At 43.9% G+C, this 17,345-nt stretch overlaps 1 protein-coding gene across 1 annotated transcript in view; it reads right to left on the reverse strand.

Moving 5' to 3' along the window:
- The window catches only part of LOC144773924 (prolyl 4-hydroxylase subunit alpha-3-like), a 55,016-nt gene that overhangs the window by 19,978 nt on the left and 17,693 nt on the right, over positions 1–17,345 (reverse strand). The window contains exons 6-7 of the mRNA XM_078658983.1: positions 16,508–16,570; positions 15,223–15,291 (exon numbers count right to left, since the gene is read on the reverse strand). Coding sequence (XP_078515109.1) covers positions 15,223–15,291; positions 16,508–16,570 — 132 coding nt within the window. The remainder of the gene's footprint in view (positions 1–15,222; positions 15,292–16,507; positions 16,571–17,345) is intronic.

Genomic DNA, 17,345 nt, shown 5'->3' on the forward strand with positions numbered 1-17,345 from the left:
ATGCAGGGCGCTGCAGGCGCCAACAGCGGAGGGTCCCAGGATCAAAGGGTCCACGAGGCGCGGGGGTCGCCAAACTCGAGGCCCCGGCTCCGCCGAAGCAGGAATGCCGCAGCTCCACCAGGGCACCCACAGAGGCACGGGCCCCCACCGCTGGCAGTGTGGGGGGAGATAGGGCACTCCTCAATGGGCCGCCGGTAGTGGGTAGCCCTGGAGCGCCTTCTGGAAGCAGCGCCGTCCGCCCCGGGTCCGGCCCGGGCACGCCAAAATTGAGGCCCCGGCCTGTCCGGCGGGCACCAGGCCGCTCGCTTCACCCACTCGCCTCTTCGCGCCAGATGGACTCCGCGCTTCGTGTCAGGCACCGGACGGCTCCCAGCGATGTCCGCTCAGGTCTCCTCGGTCGTGGCACACTCCGTAGGGTTCAGGGACCAGGATAATGCCAGGATAAGTGTCGGGCCGGCGGAAGCTCTAGCAAGCCACGTCCGCCATGATCGCCCGCTAAGCCACGCCCCGTTAAAAGAGTTTTTAACCTGGATTAATTTAGGGGATGAAAACCTAAAATTCACAGCCGCATACAGTAGTAGAAAAGTAGATTTTTTAGATATTAGCATTAAGGAAGAAAATAATCAGCTTGCGGTGGAACTGTTTAAAAAGAAAACTGACCGGAACACGGTTCTACATTATAACAGTTACCACCCCAAAAGCCAAAAAGATAGCATTCCGTTCGGAGAGTTTCTCCGATTAAGAAGGAATTGTACCTCCCTGCATGACTTCTACAGACATGCGGAAGTCACCAAACAAAAGTTCATGGAGAGGGAGTACCCTAAAAAACTCATCAACCACTCATTAAAAAGAGCTCGCTATTACAATAGAGAAAGTCTGCTAGATAAAAAAGAGAAAGACTCCGCCATGGACAAAATTGTGATGGTAAGTCAATTCTCGGGGATTGCTAATCAGATAAAGAATGTGATAAACCATAACTGGAAAATCCTAAATGAAGGAATGAAAACTAAACTCCCCAGGCCACTTTACGCATATAGAAAAAATAAAAATTTACGGTCTACTCTGGTACACACATACAGAGACGACTTAGTGGAAGGACAAAAAACCCTAATGGGAACTAAGGCGGTGGGAAATCATAAGTGCGGTTCCTGTAGTGTCTGTGACCTGTGCCTAGTAACAAAAGCAGTTTGCCTTAATGAAATCAAACATAAGATAAATACTCTTAACAACTGCAGGAGTAGAAACTTGGTATATCTGATTCTATGCCCATGTGGCCTTGGCTACATAGGGGAAACGGGAAGAGAACTAAGGGTTAGAATAGGGGAACACAAATCAGCAATTAGACTGAATAAGGACAATGCCCCCTTGGTAAGCCACTGGAAAGAAAAGAATCACAGTGAGACAGACATAAAATGGGTAATACTTGAAAAAATAAAAGAACAGACAAGAATGGGCAACAGCACAAAAAGACGCAAACAACAAGAACAGTGGTACATAATAAAGTTTAATACTATCAAAAACGGGCTGAACACTAGGGAGGAATGGGACTCTTTGATTTAAAGAACCTCTCCAGTGTAATTCAATGAAATATCCCTCATGATAACGAGTGTCTGAACAGAAAATAACCCCCTTTAAAATGGCCGCCGTATTTACGGAATATACACCTCTCTTACGCACATGCGTCGGCATGTAGAGTGTGCAACCGGGTAATTTCCCGAAATATTATACAGTATAATGTATACGTATAGGAATAGGATCACTGAGTGCTCGAAAAAATTGTGTCCCAAAATAAATACACTAAAGGAACCCCCTCGTAATCATCCCCGAGCAACATGATCCGTGAATCGTAAAATATACCTTTCCAAAATGGCCGCGACACTCATGGGAAAGAGATCTCCTCTTTACGCATGCGCGGAGTGGGAGCAATAATACTGCCCCACAGCTGTGATATATCTAGCTCCAGGTGTGTGTGTATATAAGATACCGGGTAACGTCCCATTGGATTAAAGGAAAAATACAAGACCGGACGTACCCGTGGCTGTTACTACATGAAGATCAAAGAGGTAAGCAGGAGAAAATAATGGCTTCGTTATCACGTCAGACTTAAGATTAATGCATAGAAGGGAACTAATTTAAAAATAGTACCAGAGTAGGTTCACAGGCGTTTTAGAGATAAGTAAAATCTACTGCCCGAACAACGAGTAACATATAGTAGAGGCGAAAGGTTAAAATAACGGGACTAGTTAAACACCCGCGAACGATCCTGCTGTTCACAAGTAATAGCAATACAACATAAACAAGCTGCCATGTATTAGAATAGAGGGAAAGACACACGATGGGTAAACATTAAATGAGCCCGAAAATGTTAGGATAATAAATCTACCCCATAGCTAAGAATAACCGAGGTAGAGGTGAATGGGCTGGTATGTCATAAAATATAATACTCATCCGGTAAACAAAACTGCTTAACAATGCACATGGTGGAATAGAAAACGATAAAAACTCTAATTAATATAACTGAAAACAGAACTCCATAGTATCAGGCAATTAATAAGAGTAGGATGACGGTTGGCGCATAACGATGAGGTACACGGTGACTTTTCGGTATGGGTAAACAATGTGACTCGCTTCCCCCACAGATATACTTGAGTGCCCACAAACCGTTATCAAGAGGCGAGTGTTGGCCCAGTAACAGAAGGACAATCACGGGGAAGGGAATACCCTGAATGATAGAAGGTATGTATAGATTAGATTAAACATTTAGGTCCCGTATAGATCTGCTATAACGAAGTACAACTAAAGCTGTTTACCCCCATTGTTTGTTATCAGGGGCCCCCATACGGAACAAAGTGAGGATATAACCCATTACCTGCAAAATCCGGCTTCTAATTAATGATCTAAGGAAACTATATCCACAAATCTGCTTTACGAAACAACGGTAAATGCCAAACCCGTTATGATATTTATGTACCAAAAATTAGGCAATTTGAGTCCAGACCAATAGTCACTCATATATTCACAAATTTTGTCATCAGATCTAATCAGAGCTAATATTGAATCGCTCTAATCCAGTGTCAGGCTGTGTGTGGAAATTGACCATCACTGTGACGGAAAACCACAATCCTTAATTAAAGGTCAGTATATCTGAGGGAATGACCTACAGTAAAAACAGAACTGGTCACCGACTATATTATAATGGAGGGATCAGAAATTGAAGATGTGTTACATGTTATGGAATTCACAGAGAATGAGATAATTTAAGCAATATAAAAGAAATGTGATGAGATCACTTGAACAAGTTGGCTAATATTGCAAAAGAAAATGTTCATTTGAACGTACAGAGGTAATTAACAAAATGTTATGGATTGACCTGTAGTTCTCCGGCAATATAGTTTGAAGATCATGTCAATTCATAAAGGTTACAATATATTGACTGATACTTCTCTCATACACAGAAAGGATATCTGTTAACTGAATCAGATGACCCCAAATGAACTTGATTTGTCCTGATGAAGGTGTGACCATATCTACGGGCCGATACACCGAAACGCGTCGACGCTTTTGTTCCAAATAGAATTCAAGCCCAGGGGATTCCTGATATTTTGCATATTGTAATACTGGAAATCCTACTATATTACTGTAAAGGTTTTTGAATCTGATAACCTGCAATAATATTAGGTGTTCTACTTGCATGAGGGGTTTCTTCTTTTTATTCTTTGTTTCTTCTTTCTTTATTAATGATAGGATTATGTTGATGATTTAGAGAATGCACTCTTTTTCCTTTGATATGTAGTTTAATGTGAAAATGTTTCTTTTTTAATCCAGTGTATAGATTAATCTGTTTTTATTTCATATGTTTTCAGTAGAATCTAATCGACTCAATACTTACATTTTAACAAATATGTGTTTTAATAAAAAGACTGTGAACGTTATAAACTAGTCTGTGACCAGTGATTTGAATAGCAATTGGAGTATATACTGTGAGTGAACGTTATAGCATTCCTTTACACTAACTCTTCCAGGAATAGTCTCTTGACTTTACACGACCCGAGCTACTACAGCATGATCATGCCTGTTAGCGCTCTGCTGACTTTTTAGATTTTTTCTGTTGGATGCACCTGACTAGGCCTCACATTGTCTGGTGCCACAAAGCCATCGGTTCGCACCGGATCGGATTCAGTGACAGGGCTAGCAATTCTGCTACACACGTAGCGTCATGACCCCTGCCTCATTAGCAGTACACTGTGTTAGCCAGCCTAGAAAGGGTCGGCGTCATTGACTGGCACCAGGATGTTTTTTTTTTCAATTAAAAATCATGCCGGCCTGCTGCCTGCAGGAATAAATCAAAAGAAAACAGCTGATCGAGTCTTGTCGACACCTGTTACCCTCAAGATGTTAATTTTACAAAATCCTGCCAACTCGGGACCCGTGTGTGTGGTGAAAGAAAAGTATGCAGCAACCAGGCAAGAGCTGCATGGCCTCTCACATCCTGTTTGGTACAGTCGGGTCTCAGAGTGCCCTTCCATTTCCGGTGCGTTGCTGCGGTTTTAAGATCTTCTTAGTGTTTCTCATTGCTCAAATGGGTGTAAGTTCTGAATTTATACATTTACCTCGTCTTCATTGCTTGATTTTGCTTGCTAGAAGGTGTCACTCATAGTTGTAGAAAGTCACTCATAATTACACTGAAATTATAAAAATGTCACACATAAGCAGTCTGAAACCTTGGCAGCTATGCTGGCGGATTAACTCAATCCCGCGTTTGTGTCCTCTCGGACTCCTGGACCGTTGTTGCCCCCCCCACCTAGTCCAGGGCCGTCAATATTGTAGTGTGCGTGGCGCTCGCTACCAATGACGGCCCTGAAAGACATTTTTGGCCAGCCCTCGCTCGCGATTAGAACCTAGCAGTGACGCATTACGCGATACGCTCTTGACGTTGTGTTTGGGCGTTTTGCTGGACTTTCCAACCGCTTCCCTGACTTGCTTGCTTTGCACAAAGCAATCTGTTTAGCACCCTTAATGAATAATTCATGGACCAACCCTCCGCATGCAGTCATTAAAAAAAAGGATGGGGTGTGACATACTTTAGGTTTGTAATTTAAAGGCTGCCCTTAAGTTTGTTTTCTTTGCATAATATGCGCTAGCTACAGCCAAAGCTCAAATGAAGGCGGCTTAATGTGTTTTTTACGCATATTTAACTGATATTAAGGAGGAAACCCTTCCCCTGCGCAGATATTATTCAATTATAGCCTTAAGATGCGTTTCTAAGCTTGAAAATCCATAATTGTGCATAATCTCGTATTCCAGTGGCCTTGTGTGTAGAGTAAATTTCTCTTTTTGTATCACAGCTTGGGATTTTACGTAACTGCATAATATCTGGAATAAAGGTCCATCAGTTGTGACTACTCTAGTCATTGTAGTTGGTGCCTTCTCAAATGGTGGTGGACTTTAGGACTAGAAATACTGTTTGTTTCGAAGTGTGTACATCCGTAACTGAATTGTAAACTTATTTATATGGCTCTTACCCCAGACAAGGCTTTGAATTGACTTATGGCACGTAACATGCCACTAAACTAGTGGCCAACTCCATTGGTTATTTGGGGTTAGCCTTGCGTTTATTAGTTACTTGGGTGTGACCTTTCGCAGGGGCTTTGTGAGAAAGAAATGCCTGTTCGAATTAATAGCTACTGTTTGGGTTAGAGCTACAGATATGACATTTAGATTGATTTATACACAAGAGTCATGCAGGACATAGAAGGAAAGCGGAGGTGCGTTCAGAAGAAGTGAAGTAAAGTTCAAATGGAGGTCAATAAATGCCGGATTCTAAAGAGTATAGTAGGTCTAAAAGCCACTTAACGTTTTAGAGGTGGTACACATGGCTTCGTTGCACAAAGGAAGCAGAGCTCTCAAGCAGTGTCCTTGAAGCTAATCACATTCCCAATTGCAGTTTTACACCACCACTTTTGCAGTTAGTGATGCTTAGAGCCCTCGCCAGGGGTGTACGTACTTGAGCGGTATATCCAGTACCATACTGTTAATGCTGCTTATGCTAATCTTTTTAGCCCACCCCCCTCGCAAACTGTGTGAGTCCTAGGCATCTGCAGGCAGGACAGCTAGGAGGGCGTAGTATCCAGTGTACTCACCGTCATAGTTCCCCAGCACCCCCCCCCCAGGGGGCGTTCATCTGAGGGATAGCCCCGGGCGCCACAAGCTCTAGCTACGCCCCTGGATGCCAAGCCACTTTGAGGGAAAGTTTGATCATGCATTGCGGGACCCACCTAGGAGTGGTGCGTGTGGCGTGCTTTCCCCCGGACAATATCAGTGTTTGTGGATTGTTTCTCATTCCTCAGGCCCCTGCTGTTACAATGAGGTGAGTGCCCCACGAAGAATCAGCAGTTCTCCTTGGTTCCTGGTGTCGCACCTTAGGAACCCCCTTTTGTGCATCCCCCTTGAGCAAGCGGCTGTGCAGCTTTGCTGCAGCACCTCAGGAACCCCCTTCAGCAAGGCGCCTGTGTGGCAAGTGTTTGCGCAGGGCAAAATTGGGAGCCTGCACTTACTTCCCGCCCCGGCCTGAGGGGCATGACCACAACACTGTGTTCCAGGGACAGTGAACACTGTGGGCGAGGCCGCCGTCTCCCAGTGCCTTGACGGGCACCCACACCTGGAAACTGTCAAGCTGTCCCACGCTTCTTCGCGGGCAGTGCCGGTGAGTTCCTGAGGTCTCACCATGTGGCCCTAAAGTTGGTGCCTCTAGCGTCTGACCGGGGGAGGCGTTGTGAAGGCACATATTGCCTAAATTAAGGAAATGCAACCCAGTGGCTGCAGAGGGCTCTGGGTCAGCCTAAGGTCCATGGGAACGTGTAGGGTCACACAACCTCAAACACACTCAAGAAATTCAAATAACGGTTCAATATTAAATCTTGAAACATCTGAAGTTCCTTTCATTGTTTATTTCGGGCCTCTTGGCCAATCGCTTTTAGCCAACATGTGTTTTGTGGCATGGGGCGGCACTTGTAGGGTTTTGCCATTATGGGGAAGCCTTGATGGAGACTCCTGGAGCTCGATCTAGCGGCGCCTCTAGAAATATGGTTGGAAGTTCATAAATGACCATATTAGGCACACTGGTATGATGTACCCTATGTTGTTACTAAAATGTATGCGATTCACACTAAGTCCTTTGCCTTACATCACTGAGATTCCTGATCTTGTTTACACGCCTCTCCTTCTTTGGACCCCAGTGCTCTTGGGGAGAAGATGGCTTGTTTACACCTGAGCTCCCATAAACCTGCTACCCCTGGATGAAGGGGACAAGGGTGGCACATGAGAGGAGGCAGTTAGGATTCCCAAATGTTCAAGTTTCCAGCAGTTACTAAACATTTCTGGGTGCTACAGTAGGTGGTCCCTGTTGCCTCATTCAATGGTGCTCATTTCTTAAACCACAGGATAAAAGGCCGAGCTGGCTGACCCAGAATGGTATCTATGATGATTTTGGCTGTTTGCAATGAGAGTGGTATGTTTCACAAGTGCCATGCTAGAGATGCTGCCATTTTGATGCTGTGACTCATACTTGGCACTTGATGGCACGTTGTGTGCCAGGGCAGGTGTGAAACTTAAACAGTGCATGGCACATTTAATCCCAGCAGCTGCCTCTGTGCTCTGTCAAGACCAGGGCAATCCCTTGGCCTGCCCTATCAACATTCTGCAGTGTTTAATCCAGACACCAGTGTAGTGAGCATATTTATCATCCTTCAGACCATGCACCATTGCAGAGATCACACCGTGCACTATTTGGTCCACACACCAGTCTAGAGATCACACCGTGCACTATTCGGTCCACACACAACTGTTGTGGTAACATTCTGCACCATTCAGTTCAGACACCAGTGTAGTGATCAAACCCTGCACCATTTAGTCCAGATACAATAGTAGTGATCACATTCTGCAACTTTCATTCAAGGCACAACAGTAGTGATCACATTCTGCACCATTCAGACATTTACTGACCAATTCACAGACCCACAGACACTCACATACCCCCTCACAGTCACACACAGACACTTGAAAACCCACTCACAAATCTATGCTGGCACTCACACACCCACTCACAGACCCACACAAACACTCACTCACACACCCACTCAGACACCCCCACAGACACCCACACACCCACTCACAGACCCACTAAGACACACACGCTCCCACAGAAAAAAATAGTGCAACTTACAAATTAATTATTAGTAAACTTTGCACTATAAAAAAACTTGGAAATAAAAAATACATACAAGTACACTAAGAAACCAAAGGTTACAGGAATGCTATAGTTTGGAAAATTACATTTAAAAAACCTTATAAATTCACTGAAAAAACACAAAGATTACTGGGATGTTATAATTAGGAAATAGAATAAAAAAACCTTAGAAATTCACTTAAACACACAGAGGTTACAGAGACATTATAGTTAGGAAACATAATATAAAAAACTTCGAAATTCACTGAAAAAAACAAAGTTTACATGGACGTTATAGTTAGGCTCACATCTTACACTCACGAAACCATAGAAACGCAGCAGTTTTAGTTACCTGAGCTAACTATAACTTACGCCCCTGCAGTGCACTGCTTATGAGCTCACATATTACATCACTAATGACATCATCAAAAACATCACTCATTACATCACTAATGACATCTCACATTATATCACGGATGACATCCCTGATGACATCTTCAACAGGACCACTCACACACTCACAGACCTGCAGACCACTCACACACTCACTCACCCATACAAACACTCATGTACCCAGTCACTCACCCATACAGTCACTCACACACCAACTCTCATTAACTCATATAGTCACTCACACATCCACTCACCCATACAACCACTCACACACGTACCACTCACCCATATAGCCACAGACACACCCACTCACTCATCCATACAGCCACCGAAACATCCAGTCCCTCACCCATTCAGCCGCTCTCACAGCCACTCACTAACCAATATAGCCACTCACACAGCCACTCCCTGCCCCATATAGCTACTCACACATCTCACACTCACCCAATACAGCCCTTTACACACCAATTCACTGACCCATACAACCACTCACAAACTAATTCACTCATCCATATAGCCAGTCACACAGCTATTCAATCACTCATACAGCCACTTACACATCCACTCACACACCCATACAGCCACTCATACACACTCACAGAACCATATAGACAAACACACACATAGTCAGAGACACATAACCCACTCACACACCCACTAAGAGACCCATACAGCCACTGAGACACCCATTCGCACACCCATAACGCCACTCATATACACACACTCACACACAAATACAGCTACTCAAACACCCACTCATACACCTAGAAAACCACTCACACACCCATTCACAGACCAACAGTTCCACTGACACACCCACTCACAGTCCAGACACTCACACACCCACTCACAGACACATGCAGCCACTAATACACCCACTAACTCCAACCCCCACTCATACACTGATACAGAGTCACACAGCCAGCCAGATAACATATGTTAGAAATAGTTTCACTCATTAGTAGTACAGAATGTATACTAATGTAGTAGCTTAGTATATATCTTTAAATGAAAAAAATCTTTATGAAACACAACACTCACACTCACTGGATGATGTCATCAGTGATGTCTTTTCAGATGTAATCAGTGATGTCATGAGTGATGTCATTGACCATGTCAATGGTGATATATTATGTGAGGTCATAATCAGTGCACTGCGGGGGTGTAAGTTATAGTTAGCTGAGGTAACAATAATTGTTGAATTTCTATGGTTTTGTGCCTGCAAAATGTGAACCTAACTATAAGGTCCCTGTAACCTTTGTTTTTTTCAGTGAATACAACTGCAAAAGCGCACCGTAAATTGCTTTTTATACGTGCACATGCGTTCAATCAATTTTAACCTTGTGGTAATGCTAAAGGGCTACCTCCCTGTTTCAATGTGGTCGGAACTTGACAAATGTCTTTTTAATATTCCCAACGAGAAGCCAGTTAATGTTGAGTACGTTTTGTGCAAAAAATGTCACTTTTAAAAACAAAATCGGCACCCCTCTTTTTTTTACTGCTGACAGTTTCAATTTCAGTCCGTGCCTCTTCGGTAAAATAAACAGCCAACTAATGTTGCATAGCCCCACATTCCACCACTTCGCTCAATGGGTTGTAGTGCCCAGCTCTGAAGCACTTTGATGTACACAAGGTCGGGCCGGTCTCAAGTACTAGGTGCTAACATACGATACAATGACTCTCTCAACCTTTGCTCCATTCACCTTTTTTGTTTTGTTTTTTGTAGCCATCTTGATTTTTATTATGCCGAAACCACAGGTCGATCAAACAATTTTCTTGGATCAGTGCTTGGAGAGCCCTAATGACCCTGGGTTTCTTACCCGAATATATATTTTTTTTATATTTCTTTTTATTAAAAAATAAACAAAGAAAACAGCAAGGCATCAATAAAGTACACAAAGCAAATAGACTGTACAAGGGTGGACCATCAGTACACAGACCACAATATAAAAGGGGAATATGATTGGGGGGGGAGGGGAGAGGAAGAAGTAGTAAGAGGCATCAAATATACTTTGCAGTCAAGGTCAGGGGGAAATTGGGGGATCAAATACAACAGTCTCAGGTGGTACACAGATATCTCCTCTATAGCGATTCCAGGGTGCCCAGATTTCATGCCACTTTCGGGGATGACCTCGAGCCACGTATACAGTCTTTTCCCTGAACATACACCAATCCATGTCGTCTATCCAACCCTCAATAGTAGGAGGCCGCTGGGATCCCCACAATTGTGCAATATTGCGTTTAGCAATCATCATTCCCAAGGTTACCCATTGCGTCCCGGCTACAGTATGATCAGTGGGCTCCCAAACATTTAACAGGCATCGCCTGGCTTCAGGCAAAAGTGCCGCACCCGTAACTTCCTGAAGCACCCTGTGGACCCTGCACCAATAATCAGCCACTTTCCCACACTCCCAGATGATGTGCATAAACGTGGCCAGCTGGCCACAACCCCGCCTACACAGACCCTCCTCAGAAAAACCCATCTGGACCAAGCGGGGACCAGTGACATATACTCTATGTAATATTTTGAGTTGGACCAGCCTCAGGCGAGCTGGAATCGCGACCTCCTTCGGTGAGGAGATCGCAGATTGCCAATCTTCATCATCTAGTTCCAGACCGTCACGGGTCCATTGATCTCGCAGTAGCAACAAAAGGTCTGCTCTATGGTTGATCAGTTTTTTATACACTAGGGAGATGGTACTATCCGGTACATAGCCATCCAGAACACGGTCCTCCAGTGGGGTAGACTCAGGTATCTTCACCCCCTTAGGGAAGACCGAATCGAGGGCATGACGGATCTGCGCATAACGGAAGTACTCCGTTCCTCCCAGCTTGAACTCAGCCTAAAGGGCTACAAAAGACTTCACTTGCCCCTTAACCCAGATATCCCCCACCCTGGAAATACCAATGAGGTCCCACTTATCAAATCCCTTCGTGTTCCACAGCCTACCAAGCCGATCTGAGCCAAAAAGCGGGGTCGCCAAAGTCAAGCGATCTTTCCACCCCAACGCGATGGTTGCGTCCTGCCAAACCCGCACCGCTGTCCGCGTCGGCCCCGTCAGAGACCTCACAACCGATCTGGAGTATAATGCCCTATAATAATTACCTCCAGGGAGCAACCACCTGTCCATAGCAAAACCTGGGTTTGGCCCGGGGCAATACGTACCATGGTTGATGGCCCCCAATGCGACGCCCAATAGTACCGTTTGATATCGGGAAGAGCACCAGGGGAGAGTCAATTTGACGAGCGCAATCCGGGGCCTACCATCCCACAGGAGTTTCCTCTGCAGACCCTCAACTATACGGAAGTAGCTACTGGGAACCAAATCAAGGGTATTTTGCAGGGCGTACAAAAAACGAGGAAGGGACATCATCTTAAAAAGGGCCGCACGCCCGAGTAACGAAACGGGTACGTTTCCTCCAATTCGTCACTTCTCGCCGCAGCCGCTCCAAAGGGGGAAGGAGATTTTTCTCATACCGGATCAAGGGGTCCATTGAAATAATAATACCAAGATATTTAAACCCCTCCTGTGCGATCTGGATAGGACATCCACGCGGCAAAACCGGTACATCTCCACTAAGTCCAGAAAGAGAAGATTTCGCCCAGTTGACAATCAGACCAGAGTTCTTACCGAAGGAAATCAAAACATCGCATAATACTATCAGGGACTTTCTGGGAGAGGTCAGGTACAAAAGGATGTCATCCGCATATAAGGAGATACGATCCTCGTGTTCCGGGGACCAATAAATACCCTTTATAGAGGGTTCCCAACGGATCCACGCAGCCAGAGGTTCAAGCGCCAGAGCAAATAGGAGAGGAGACAGCGGGCAACCCTGACGGGTACCTCGCCCGAGACTAAACGTTGCAGAAACGCGGCCATTTACAACTACCTGAGCGAGGGGATCCGCAAAAAGAAGCCGCACCCAGCCAATAAACTGCGAGCCGATACCAAATTTAGTCAGCACCGCCCATAAATACGCCCATTTCACAGTATCGAACGCCATAGTGGCGTCCAAAGACGCCAAAATGGCCGATTCACGCAGCGTCGCCGCCCTAGCAATAACACCATGCAGCCTCCGAAGATTCATTGCCGTATTCCGGTGCGGGATAAAACCAGATTGATCTGGATGAACTAGATCGCCAATAACCGTGATTAGTCTAGTAGCTAACAACTTAGCAAGAATTTTTGGCTCGGCGTTCAACAATGAAATCGGACGATACGACACACATTTATTCCGTGGCTTCCCCTCTTTATGTATGACAACTATGGTAGCCAAACGCTGATCCCGTGGGAGAGACCCACCTTCGCGGGTGCTCCATTCACCTTTGATGTTGATTTGTGCTTCGGGGCAGACTGGCTTCACTCGTCGTGACCTCACTGAGATGCGGTTTTGCCTATTTGCTCCTGATCGCTGGTGGTGCAGATGGGGACGTCACCGCTGACGCCATTAAATCAACACTGACTTCTCAAAATACACAGCGATATCTGCACTCTAATGTAGGGATATTCCATTTATTTATACATATATATTTATATATGTTATAGAAATACTTCCCTGTAAATCCATAACAACATTAAATAAAGATTAGCATTATTTGCCAATTTTTAAAAAATAATCAAAAATCTGCCTTTTCTGGAAACTTTGGGCCATATGTATCAAGCAAATTCGCATTCGCAAAGGCCGAAATTCACAGAATTTCGGCCTTTGCGAATGCGAATTTGCTAAATGGTATGTATAAAGCAAAATCTGGTGCAAAACAAAGAATCGCAAAATTTGCGATTCCTTATTTTGCAATTGCATTTAAGGAATCGCAAATTTTGCGATTCCTTAAATGCAATGTATGAAGCAAAAAAAATTTGCAAAATGTCCTTAAGGAATCGCAAATTACCACCAACTTCTAGTTGGTGGTAAGTTGCGAATTCCTTGAAAAATGCAAATGTTTGCATTTTTCAAAGTGCCATGTGACGCACATAGATGCCCTTAGGGCATGTATGTGCGCCACATGTGCACCCATGCATATTTCAGGGGTGCAACAGGGTGTCCTTTGGACACCCCTGCACCCTTGAAATTATTCTCAATTTGCGATTAGCAAATTGCAAATTGCAAATTAAGAATAACTTCCCATTCATTCCTTTGGGCCTCCTGGCCCATAGAAATGAATGGGAAACTATTCCTTAATTGCGATTCGCAATTTGCTAATCGCAATTAAGGAATTTTAAGAAATCACCAAAAAAATTTGATTTTGCACATACATACCTATTTGCGATTCTCAAATAGCGATTTCTTAAAAATCGCTATTTGAGAATCGCAAATCAGGTTGATGATACATATGGCCCTTTGTATGATGGGATGTATCAAAGAAAAAATATGAAATCAGGGTTAATGACAGGTAATTAATTAAGGAGTCAACAGTGAATTCTCCCAGTAGATATAAGGAATGACTTTGGTATTGACAATCACTAAAATTTCAGTTGAAATGATATTTTATAAATACTACAATAATTGCACAGAAGCGCATTTCACAAAATCACTGCATTCCTCAAACGTTGAAAGTGATCTTAATATTTTATATAAATGGCAGGAAAAGTTAGGTGAAGAGGTCGATGTACCCGCATGGGATTAAATTACAATATGAGCAAAAAATGTGCTAAGGGCCTCACACCTTTTTTATATTGAATACTTTTATAATGGTTGGCTATATCATACTCCTCTAAGCCTCAACAAAGTCTACTATGATAAAAACACAGGTTGTCATTCATATCTTAGAGCAGCTGGCAACACTACCCCCATGACAAGGATTGTGGGACCGTATTTTAACTAAGACCTCCAAAGCTTTTCGATTTAGGATGGCAAACAGGAAATCAATCAGAGTAGAACTAAAAGTCAGATTTGAAGCCAAAACTATTTGCTCAGATACTTGGTCTGGGAAAGGGTATCTAAGTAGAAATAAAAACATGTGTGAACATGTGAGTGCTACTGAAAAAAAAGCAATATATGCCATAGGAGACACTAGAACCAGTGGTCTCCACGTGGTTGAAGTCACAAAGCAAGAGTTTCCATCATATGTCAACTTACCAGGTCCTGCTGCGTCACTCTTGCTCCTCTCTTCTCCTTGCTTTTGCCCTGTTTTTGACTGCTTTCTCCCTGCTTTTCCCCCTATTTTTGAGTGCCTTCTACTTGCTTTTCCATTGTTCTCACTGCTTTCTCCTTGTTTTTCCCGTTTTTGAGTGCCTTCTACTTGCTTTTCCCTCATTTTCACTGTTTTCTCATTGTTGTTTCCCCAGTTTTTTAGTGCCTTCTCCTTGTTTTCCCCACATTTCCATTGATTGAACAGATCCCCACGAAGCAGTTACCAGTTCCAGTGCCCTGAGACCCTCACAGGTGATTTGCTGCACTTTATAAATCCTCGATTGATTGATTGATTGAAACAGTTTTGGAAAAAAGTTTATAAAACCTTTTTTTGTTGTTGATGATATAACATGAACAACAATTGTTTTTGCAAAAAAACAATACACTGACATTTTTTCAACATGTTGAATGTATGTTGCAGGGATAATTCATGCAGGAGATTGGGACCTTCTCAGAGAACAGCAGCAGCGTACCTTTATGACCGGAACACTGAAGTTAGCATAGACGAAGGCTGTGGATCCTCCAACTTCTACTGAGCTAAGCTAAAACATCAAGAGAAAAATACAAAATGAAAAGTTATAAAATGTAAGCAAACTTCATACCTGGAGGCCAAACTGTCCACATGTTCCTGATATGCAAAGTGAGAACCAAACTACAATAGGTGATCAGTATATCAATTAGGAGGTGGCCTGGCATTCTCTGTTCTATTAAATACAGTCCTCTGACCAGTGGAGCTAGAGCCTGGGACTCTGACAACTGCCTTCCTTTAGACATGAAAGTGAAGCACCATTAGACAGGTGAGGAGGGAGAAGGTGACACAAACCAGGCATATTATGGCAGCATCTTAGCCATAACTGGGTAAATGATGATAGTGTGTTTTGACTTTTAAACATTAGGTCACAATGGTTCTGCTCCTTTGATTGTGCAGGTGAAATTAACTCCTGCACTGCTCCTTGCAGTAGGGAACATCACACACAAGACCACAATCATCAATTGGGGTTAATTCCTGCATTTGAAGATCCTCTCTCTCATGCCTGTAATTAGGTGCTTTATTTCTGCCACAGGTAAATACTGATATCTCATGGTGAGGTATTTTTTAGGGGCGGTATCACATCACCATTCTGAGTTTCACACCTCACAATGAGTGTTAACTAGTGCTTAATTTGCAAAAGAAGAAGTGCCAGGGCTCTCGTCAGGAGGCCACTGAAGCTTGCAACACACATTGCACCTGCCTTGCTACAAATGATAGCAAAAATACAACTAATAACCATCACACTCCTACAAGTGTGACAATTTGGACTAGTCAAGACCCAAAGCTAAAATAATGGCTTGGGCTGGAGGTTATGGTCATTTTTAATTTATGCTGAATTAATAATTAACTTTTGTGCTCATCTCTAAATTAGCCAGGCGTCGCCACCTTGTGGCAGACAGTCATAAGTGCCGGTGAAGTACCAGTACCAAGCACCAGAAACCACCAGCTCAAATTATGCACTGGTGATAACACCTTAGTACAGCACTTTTTACTCTGTCCCAAGCTGTTAAATTCAGAATATTGTGTATTTCTTTGCACAAATTCCTCTAAGGATTAGCTGGTGAAGTTTCTACAGAGAAGGTAAGGGTAATAATTTTGCAGAATAGGGTTTACAAGGGTGAACGGAATGAATGTGTGTGAAGAAACATAATTTCATTTGGAAACACTAACTCGAAATTTTTTTTTTTACTTTGCTCCAAGGAGTAATGCCCATGTACCATACTTACGTAAATCATAAAGGTTGCGACCCTGTTCCCAGCGTTTGTTCTGTAGACCGGGCTTGTCAATGACTGTATTGAGATAGAAATTGTTCATTATTAGGGAGGACAATAGGTGAACATGTTCAGACTACAGCGAATAAACGAGAAGGAATAAATGTGGCGCATCGAATATTCCAAGTCAGACTTCCATCCAACACATCTCCTCTCATCTTTATACAAGGACTTGTAGGGCTGGACTGGGCGCTAGAGGCAGAACTAGAAGTGACCTCAATATCAGGCACCTATCCCTCTGAATGAGTGACTACGACACTTTCAGGGAGTTGTGGAGGGAGATCAGCCGGACATTAGACATATTTCTTCATCGTCTCCCTGTTGTGTTTTTCCTTTCTTCCCCCGCCCTCCCTCCGTTATCCTATGGCTGCCTCCCTTTTCTAGCCCTGCGTTGTGCCATTGAGTCAGCTACCTTTATGGTTTTTGGATTGACTTTTGTATCTCCCGCCATTTTGTGATACTGCTATATGCTCCTGTGAGTCCTCCATCTTGATGTTTTCGTCCGATCCTCATTCCTGCTGGACTACTCTGTGTTGCCTGAATTGACCTTTCCACTAGTCTACCCCCCCCCCCCCTATTGGCCTCCCACACCCCTCTCTTCTTATACTTTCACCTTTACTCAGGTTGTTTTGGACCTTTGGTCCCCAGCCAGTTTGTCTGTCTCTCACTTGACTGCTTTGTCCCCCTGACGTACTTTCCCCTTGCCGGTCTGCCTGACACTTTCTGCATTCCTTACCCCTTTTTTACCAATCCCCCTCTACCTTCCATTCCCCATTAGCTGTGTGTCCTGGCT

The sequence above is a fragment of the Lissotriton helveticus genome, chromosome 8, assembly GCF_964261635.1.
Source record: "Lissotriton helveticus chromosome 8, aLisHel1.1, whole genome shotgun sequence".
In the NCBI taxonomy this organism is placed as follows: Eukaryota; Metazoa; Chordata; class Amphibia; order Caudata; family Salamandridae; genus Lissotriton; species Lissotriton helveticus.